General features: G+C 45.1%; 1 protein-coding gene across 1 annotated transcript in view; it reads right to left on the bottom strand.

The window, feature by feature from the left end:
- satb2 (SATB homeobox 2) overlaps positions 1-10,000 on the bottom strand; it is a 26,259-nt gene that overhangs the window by 11,068 nt on the left and 5,191 nt on the right. Inside the window, exons 2-6 of the mRNA XM_034097321.1 lie at positions 8,633-8,887; positions 6,302-6,487; positions 2,879-3,005; positions 1,743-1,866; positions 492-594 (exon numbers count right to left, since the gene is read on the bottom strand). Of these exons, the coding sequence (XP_033953212.1) occupies positions 492-594; positions 1,743-1,866; positions 2,879-3,005; positions 6,302-6,487; positions 8,633-8,876 (784 nt within the window). The 5' untranslated portion in view covers positions 8,877-8,887. The remainder of the gene's footprint in view (positions 1-491; positions 595-1,742; positions 1,867-2,878; positions 3,006-6,301; positions 6,488-8,632; positions 8,888-10,000) is intronic.

Raw genomic sequence — 10,000 nt, 5'->3', positions numbered from 1 at the left:
CAGGCGAAACCCTACCAGTTTCCCCCACTGTCTCTGCCACCTCCCTCCATGCCTGGTTCCTCCGGTTTGTATCCCGTTAATAGTTCTGGTCGTAAAGAACCGGGTGATTTGCTACCGTAACTTCTCGTTTGGAATATGAGGAAATGAACTGCGGTCTGGTTCTCCCAGCTTACACGCGGCTTGATTGGCTAGCGCTTCTACTGTCAGATTTGCATACACGTGTTTGATTGGCTGGCGCTTCCAGCTCAGCTTCAAAAGTTGAACATTGCTCAACTTTGGAATCCTGGAGATCCTGGACATCCTGGAAATCTTCGCTTCGCTCCCCCACAATGCAGTTCGGCGAAAAGCGAGGCAAAGTGACGTCATCCCCATTCAAAGTCAACGGGCAGAGAAGCGTTGGAAGCGGTGGAAGATTCTTCTGAAGCTGCCGTGTGGACGTACCGTAAGAGCAATCTTGTGTAAAATGGACGAGACGGAGGTTTGATATTTACCTTTGATGCGCTTGTACCTCTTGTACCAGCGTCCAAACTCCTGGCATTTCGAGGTGGAGACGTTGACGTAGTAGGAACTGTTCACTATCGCGGAGATCATACTCTGATAGGAAGAGAGGAGGAGACAAAAGCACAATCACTTAGACAACATAATGTTGCAACCGACATAAAAAGGATGATTAAAACAACATCATCTCCTCTTTTAAACACTTAACGAGTCAACTCATCTTCTATCAAAACCCTTTATTCACCCTTCCTTTCCCAGCATGCATTGTGGTCTTCAGCGCAGAAGATGAGCACGTGAAATCCCAACATGGGAAACACGGAGGATTAAAACTCGGGTGGGCTGCACACACACACACACACACACACACACACACACACACACACACACACACACACACACACACACACACACACACACACACACACACACACACACACACACACACACACACACACACACACACACACACACACACACACACACACACACACACACACACCACCCACACACTTCCCCTAATCACTAATTACATCATGACTGAGTCCTGTGTATAAATCACAAGTCCAAATGACACACTCTCAAGTGTAATGGGTGCAGGGTGTGTGTGAGCACCATAATTGAGGTGTGCGTGTGTGCATCCTTTCCCATGGGACGCTATCAATACTGAGTGTGTGTGTGTGTGTGTGTGTGTGTGTGTGTGTGTGTGTGTGTGTGTGTGTGTGTGTGTGTGTGTGTGTGTGTGTGTGTGTGTGTGTGTGTGTGAGAGACAGAGATTACACAGTGCACTAAGTGTGTGAGCTGATGATGAAACCACATGTGTTTAGAGTAAATACTTAGCAGCATCTCGCCTGTGTGTGTGTGTGTGTGTGTGTGTGTGTGTGTGTGTGTGTGTGTGTGTGTGTGTGCGTGCGTGCGTGCGTGCGTGCGTGCGTGCGTATGTGTGAGAAACAGAATCAAACCCAGATAAACATTTATATGCGGAAAAAAATTAAATAATATGTCCTTGCTTGCTGCTTGCACGAATGTTTAATGAAAGCATTACATTTGTATTTAATGTAATATGCCATTCCTTGCACACCTAATGTAAATAACATCGTACTTTGAAATTGCTGTTACTTGGCCCTTCGTAGTGTATACCTGACAGATGCTACCCTTTCTTTAACCATGGTTGTGTACTTAATTGCCTAAATGTCCCCGCGGTGGGCCGAGTGGAGGCCTTCTGAGTGTGTGGTGGGGATACACACCTGCGAGAGAGGACACTCCTTGGAGAGCGCGCTCTGGTTGCTCTCCCTCAGCAGCTCCTTCAGGGCGCTCCTCACCGTGGCGTGGCTCCACTGCTCCGAGGGAAGATCCTCCAGACGAGCATAACTGACCGTAAGAAACACTTCGTCATTACACAGTCAGCGAACTTCATTCGGTTAAAGCAGAGGCTGTCACGTGGGTAAAGCACCCGCAACCTGCTGGAATCATTCAAAAGTAGTACGGTCTTTATTAGTTAAGAGTAATCTCTAAGAAGTGTTTTGACCTTGTTCAGAACCTGCTTATTACACACTCAATCAAACATGCCTCCACCCACACCTCCTTCATTAGAACCACCTGCTCTAACGACTACAATACTGTTTTTAATTCAAAGAAGCGGTACTGTCTTTACTCGTGAAAAGTCATCTCTAAGAAGTGCAAAAAACACTAGTGTCAAGGTAGATTAGGTTAAAAAAGGATTATCTTGTAAGATTCTTAACTTCCAGTATAAGATTTAAAAATAATAACATTGTAAAGGTGATAGACGGTAAACCTACGCAGTCGTGTATGCTCTAACGGCCCGTCCACACAGCGGCGTGCGTTGAAGCTTGCCGGCGGACGTGTCTGAAACTCGACACTCTCCCGCCCCGGACACACAAGCAGCGGTTTGATTGGCTAGAGCTTGTACTGGCATACGATTCGATTGGCCGACGCTTCAAAAGTTAAACATTGCTCAACGTTTGCAGCGAGCCACGCCAGCAAAGCTCCGCGTCGCTTCCCGCAATGCAGTTCGCCGAAAAGTGACGTCACCCCATTCAAAGTGAATGGTGAAGCTTTCGACGCACGCCGCGGTGTGGACGGGCCGTATGTGGGGCTTTTTCACAATGGAAATGAAAACAATTTATCATATTAAATATCTGTTTCGAGCCACTAAAAGCAGCTTGACTTTAATAGTTCAATATTGCTCATAATCCATACGATACGATACGATAATGCTTAAATGGTCAGATCAAGTGAGAAATGTGACTGGGATTCAGCTCTGTATGTACTGAGAGGTCAGACTGGAGCACAAAGGATGCTTCAGTCTGACCTTCCCATATCATTAGCATTAATAAGTGTTAGATAGCCACTCCATGCTGACCTGTGCAGGATGATGCGCAGTGTGACCATGTGGTAAACGTCCAGCAGCATGTCGGCCACCGTGGCCTCCGGAGCGTCCGTCAGGAAGTGGACGGGCATCGGCTTCCAGCGGCCCACTTTAATGATGCCTGGAGAACACAGACAACCACAGGCTCAACGGTTTTATTGTCATGTGCACAATAGCTAGTGTGTACTTGGACAACAGGGCTTCATACAACACACTTAAGATATAAACGTTGAGATTTAAATTTCATATCGGCTGTCAGAATTCTGGTTTGCAGTTTTATGTGTGTGTGTGTGTGTGTGTGTGTGTGTGTGTGTGTGTGTGTGTGTGTGTGTGTGTGTGTGTGTGTGTGTGTGTGTCAGTCCTGCATCATCATCCCGGGTTCAACATTCCCCCGGCCTTCCAACTACCGTGACTGGAAGTGCAAATCTAAACAGGCATAATCGCGTTAGGATCTGCTAAATCAAACACAGACCCTGCCTGGCCTTGGCCTGCCAGCCTCAATTGCGTGTGTGTGTGTGTGTGTGTGTGTGGTGTCTTCACTGCTTGAGGATGGTGGTGATAGGGGTGCAAGAACAAAGGGCGTTCTCTTTGGACTCCACAGTTGATTAATCGGAGGAGAAAAGTCGAATCAGCTCAGCATTAGAGACAGACGAGATGAACGGAGTAAACACTGTGAGCTCATCCCTCTGCTGTCTCACAGAGTAATGTGTATTTGTATCGCTGGCAGTTTTAATGTGCGCTGCAGCTGACTCTGGTTTAAAAGCGAGTGTTAATTTACCTCATCAAGCCTTACTGATGTGAACGAGAAAAGCCGATCTTATTTTATCCACTCTCGAAATAAGTCACTAAAATAGCCACGGTTATCTGCTGGCTTCAACTCAACACGATTTCGAAGAGCAAAAATGCCAAATAATACAACTTAAATATAGAATTAATGCAGCAGAGTAGGGGTGGGCGATGTTGAAAAATATATTATCACGATATTTTTCAAGCAGTATCACGATAGACGATATATATCACGATATCTTTTCATGTCGGTTATTATGGTTATTTTTCAAGTTACCGTACTTTTCGGACTATAAGCCGCGACTTTTTCCCCCATTTTGTTTGTACAGCTAACGGCCACTAGGGAACCTCCTACATCTATTGATTTTACAGGTACAATTAACCACCTTTAACTCTATGGGCTCTAGGACCGGTCCGCGCCCGCCACCTTTAAGCGGCGGGAAAAGCTGGAGGCCGGAAAAGAGTGAGACAGGTAGCGCGCCAAAGTGAAAGTGGAACCGAGAGACAGAACGAGAGCACAAGACAGACGGACACTTTAGCTGCTGCGGCTTATATGCAGGTGCGCTTTATAGTCCGAAAAGTACGGTACTTAACAGTACAAGCACCTACAGGTAACAGAAACTAAAACAAAAGGAGTAACAGACCAAAATAGCATTTCAAGCTGGTTTTATTTCTGAAATGAATCCCTGAATGAACAATTCAACATGTTGATATGGCTTCAAGGCACAGTTTCTAGCACTAGCACGACAGTAAGGGGAATACTTACTTCCCGGTGTACAATTCTCCGTTGTCCAATGAGAATGGACAAGAACAGCTCTGGAGCAACCGGCCCACTTCAGAATTACAGACATGAGAGACTATTGATTCACTTCAAAGTTCCTTTTAAACCATCATTGAGAGATATGTGCAGGATGTCTCTGAGAATCACTTTTGGTGCTTTGCATAATGGTAAATGGTTATTTCTGAGTGAGTGATATCAGTGAAAGCTTCCCAAAACTCTCATTCAGCTTCCCACACTATTCACCTTAGCCCATATTAAACCCAGAGTAGTAAACCATATAATCTAAATAAGAAATAGCTGCTTTTTAATTAGCCATAATGTGCAAGTTAATTAAAGAAAAAAGCCCTTGTGCCAGTTTAAGAGTTTAAAAATACTCGTCCAGCCAGAGTTATGCAAGATGCAATTCAATGGCAGAAGAAAATAGAATAGACTCTGTATAATTTTGGTCGTGACCACACCGGGGGAAAAAATGCACGACTACGGCCAAAAATTATTTATTTGAAAAGAAAATGCTTATTTCTCAGAACAAAACCAAGCCATTTGGGAGAGGCGGGGGGGTCGCAGGGCGTCGGCCGCATGGTTACAGTGCCCTGTGTTTACGGGACACACCAGGAATGTGTGTGTGTGTGTGTAGGCTGTTGTTTCACGGTTGACTGGATCTTGTCTGCCTTGTTGTTTTGATCTGAAGACGATGAGAAGCTGCCACATGGATCCAGTGTTTGCCCTGACCAGGTGGGAGGAATCCTTATCTTTGGCACACCTTCGTGGTAAATACCTTTTTCCGCGATCGTCTAAACATCTCACTGTAGACCATGTGGCAAACCCATCTGGAAGCCACTGCTACTCTGTGCTGGGAATCATTAATTTCTCATTAATTACCAAAGAAAAACCCACGAGATGTTTCCCATTAACGAGTAATAATGAAGAAGTCTAGATCCCTGCGTTTCCCACATGAAGGGCGGAGGCTGAGGACATTCGCTTTAACATGCGAGGGGACTTTTATTCTTAATTATTTTTGTAGTTGTCAATAACTTTGACCGGCAGAAAAACAGGATGTGACATCACTGAAGCTTGGACTTGGTTTCAGTGAAACCACGAAATTAAAGCAGCTTTTGTCAAAGTGGAGGAGGCGGTTGGAGCTGAGCAGGAAGTGGAAACCACCCTGGCTGTCAGCAGACATGCAGAAAAACACGGCCTTAATATGCTTTTAATGGAGTCTGAAGTTCTCCACCAAAGACTCATTAAAGTTAGGCAAACAGATTATCAGACCCTGTTCTATTCTGGATTACTGATCCACTTAAACATGTTCCAGCTCACTACAGTGTATACACCATGACTTAAAAGTACACAATTGTCATATTTGAATTGACAGAAAGGGTTGCATTTCTTTCCCTGTGTTCATATTTTATTGATTTGATTTGATATTGAGTCGAGTTTGTTGTGCTTTGGATAATTCTTTTGTATTCTTAAATTAATCGTTGCTTCGTTAAGAGGATTATATATAGATTTGACCTTACACACACACACACACACACACACACACACACACACACACACACACACACACACACACACACACACACACACACACACACACACACACACACACTTTACCCTTAACCTAACCAAGTCTTCACCCTAAAATTAATGATCCCCCTTATGGGGACCTCCAATTTGTCCCCATAAGGGAAGCGAGTCCCCACACGTGACTATGTAAACAGATGTAGGTCCCCACAAGTATAGTAATGCTAGACCACACACACACACACACACACACACACACACACACACACACACACACACACACACACACACACACACACACACACACACACACACACTCTACTTACCACTTGCCTGTGCAGCTGAGCTGTGTGAGTATCCCAGAGCGGACAGGGCCGTCTCCACCAGCTGCGTGAAGAGGACGTCTTTATGCACCAACACAAACTCAGCGTGACGGTCTCCATGTCCCTCACACTCCCCCGCCGCCCCCCCGCCTGCATGCTCCACCACGCAGCACACCGGGATCATCAGCCCTGAGACACACACGGGGAAAACATAGAAGAAGAATAGGATTAGACCTCATAGATTGTACGGGCAGTCTGTCCTATTTCCAGGACGTTGAAGTGACTTTTTTCCCAGATCCATATTTTTCATACGCTTTTGTTCCGTCCTTTTTCCTTCCTTGTCAGAATAAGACAGCTTACGATCAATACAAAACTGGTTGTTGATTTTGTTAAAGCATTCAAAGGTGCATCTGCTACCAAAGAACCCCCTCAAAAGTCAGGGTAGAAGTTCAGAGTCACAATAGTCAAGCTGTTTCAAACATCTGTTGTGATTTATTGTGATGTAATGTGTTTTTATGTGTTTAAATTACACGTACAGCACTTTGGCTCGACCAAAGTCGTTTTTAAATGTGCTCTACAAATAAAATTTGATTTGATTTGATTTGAAACTGAAAATGACATTTCAAGGAAAAGGTTGATCTGATAAAGACGAACATTTGAAGTCCAAAAAAGGGGAGAAAACACATTCTTTGATTTTCTATAATTGCCCACGTTTAGGGGTCTGCAAGTTAAATAACTAGCTGGATTTAAATCGGTATCAATGTGGTAGGAGAGAGTTAATGTGGGGCTACCCGGTTAGCTGCTCCTGAGCAAGGCACACTCTAAAAACCCTCTTCTCAACGTTGCTTCCATATTTTTGGTTCTACGATTATGTTCAGTGTTAAGTAAACAGGATCTGTGTGAAGGAGATTCCTGCAGAAGCCGAAGCAGCATTTCTCCTCTCCGCGGTGACGTAGCGCTGCAGTAGAGCTGCTCGGTGGTCTCCCTGCGAGGCTCTGGTTGAACTGGGCAGCTGCCAGTGGGAATGTCAGATTGTACAACTGTATTTGTGTTTGCACCGCACATTAAAACCCCAGACTTGTTTCCATAACCGCTCTTATAGCGCTGCTGGACAGTATAGGCATACATACAACAAGACGTTATCAGATTACTAGCAGGATAACGATGTTACAGTATATTTAAAAACAAGGAACGACCTAACCCTAGAACTCCTGCTTCAACTTCCACTGCTATTCAACTTGTTTGTTCACACCATGTCAAGCGGCCTCGGGTCCCTTAAAGGCGCTATAATGAATCTATTATTACTATATAAAAAATGTATTTGCATTGCCTCTGATATTGAGGCAATTCAAAACTAAAGGAAAATAAGTTACTTTTATATTTTGAAACTTAGATTACAGGTAATTGTAAAGTGACCCTCTCAACCACGTCTCCTTCAGCCATAACTCGTTTAGTGATTTGTTGTCGGGCGAGTTTAAGATCTCTTCCTCCCGGACCCTTCACACCCCTGCTGTCCCTCAGGAGCTGATCAATAACCCTCCATCAACCCACCATCAACCCTCCATCAACCCTCCGCCTGACGACACACCAGCAGCCAAACCACAGCAGCATCAGGCACGCTATCAGCCAATCAGCCCTCACTCAGAGGAAGGGTGGAGGCAGCTTAATGTCTGTGTGTCTGTCTGTCTGTCTGTCTGTCTGTCTGTCTGTCTGTGTGTCTGTGTCTGTCTGTGTGTCTGTCTGTGTGTGTGTGTGTGTGTGTGTGTGTGTGTGTGTGTGTGTGTGTGTGTGTGTGTGTGTGTGTGTGTGTGTGTGTGTGTGTGTGTGTGTGTGTGTGTGTGTGTGTCTGTCTGTCTGTCTGTCTGTGTCTGTCTGTCTGTCTGTGTGTGTGTGTGTGTCTGTGTCTGTGTGTGTGTGTGTGTGTGTGTGTGTGTGTGTGTGTGTGTGTGTGTCTGTGTGTCTGTCCGTCTGTCTGTCCGTCTGTCTGTCCGTCTGTGTGTGTGTGTGTGTGTGTGTGTGTGTGTGTGTGTGTGTGTGTGTGTGTGTGTGTGTGTGTGTGTGTGTGTGTGTGTGTGTGTGTGTGTGTGTGAGCTGTCACAATGTTTGTGTGATGATGCATGAAGATGTTCTCAATTGCATGAGAGAATAATGGGCATCTGTGCGTGAGTGTTTTTCTGTGTATGGTATGTTCAGCTATAACAATGAAAAATGTGTGTGTGTGTGTGTGTGTGTGTGTGTGTGTGTGTGTGTGTGTGTGTGTGTGTGTGTGTGTTGTATGTGATATCCAAAGATGGCTGAAATAAAGTGTGTGTTATTATGGAGTAACCCCCTCACCTCCCAGGGGTCTCAGCTGGTTCCCGTTCTGTCTGTTTTTGGGAGCTGCCGGGCTCCCGTTGACCTCGGGTCGGCTCAGTTTGCCGGGCGGGGGTCCGCTGGAGGCCGGGCTGTCCCCTCGCTCCTCGGGGCTGACGCTGTCCCGCAGGCCGGGGCTCTCTGCACCCCCGCGCTGATCCATCACCCGCTGATCCATCCCACAATGATCCATCCCCCTGAAGACCGCAGGATGGGAAGCCAGCATAGAGGGAGAAGCTGGGAGGGAACACGAGCAGACGCTTTAGGGCTTAAGAAGAAAGCACTGATCACAAGTGAAGATACGATACGATGATACGAATGTCCAGCTCCATGTGTAACATCAACATACAGATACATGAACAACAACAGCGTGCATTCGATAGATTGATTTGAAGATGCATTGTGTCATGTAGAAAGAGGATGGGACAGATAAGAGTTTACACAAGGATCAAATTATACAGTATAAATAAAAGTAACAATGGGAGCTGAAAACCATTCGAACTAACCATTAAAAAGGCTTTCCCGTATACGCCTTAGTCCACAGACCATAGCAGTATTCACCGTGCTTTTCTTCTGTATTATTTGACTTTAATTATACTTTTTCTATGTTTATATAAGAATGAAACAGGTCACATGTTAGGCGGCACTTATCCCAGTTTATATTTTACATTATTTTCCTAAAACAATCTGTCACAATTTCACTGGGGATAAAACCACTTCTGATAGCCGTTCTGATCCCAATAGAAGCATCAATAAGAAAGAAAACCAACGACCACAATCTTGAGTTAGAAGTGGGTACGAATGATGTAGATATTTGAGCAGTGACTCCTTCCCAGCGGAAAACCGAAGTAAAACAAGCAGTCTGAGTTGTCCGTGCACCTACACACACTGTATATGGAGTGTATCGTCTTTCATGGAGCGCTTCATCAACGACTGGTCGCTTTGTTCACTTCCTCCTTTGTTGATCACACACAAAAGAGGCGGGACGACCACAATTCATCTGGGACCAATCACAGGTCAGCAAGTGGCGCTCGCTCAGACTAAATACAGACGAGTGGATGATATGTGTTTAGACACATCGGTGTAAACGATGTGTTTTAATGAGAGATGTGAAGGAAGAGAGCACAGTGCACCGGGTTTACTGCAGAAAGGGACACCGAAACGCACGTGGTATTAATGTCAATTGTGAAGATGCAGTCGTTGTTTTTAAGAAAAGCCTTCATTAATGTGTGTTATATGAGATACAAGTAATTCAATAATATATATATGCTTTATTTAACCGGGTAAAAGACTCATGGAGATTGACCTGGCCAAGAGGGGCAGCATGAACGAAGTTACAACAGATAAGGC

Source organism: Pseudochaenichthys georgianus, chromosome 2, assembly GCF_902827115.2.
Source record: "Pseudochaenichthys georgianus chromosome 2, fPseGeo1.2, whole genome shotgun sequence".
NCBI lineage: Eukaryota > Metazoa > Chordata > Actinopteri > Perciformes > Channichthyidae > Pseudochaenichthys > Pseudochaenichthys georgianus.
Note: the sequence above shows the minus strand (reverse complement) of the source record. Positions and strands in the feature narration are given on the sequence as shown.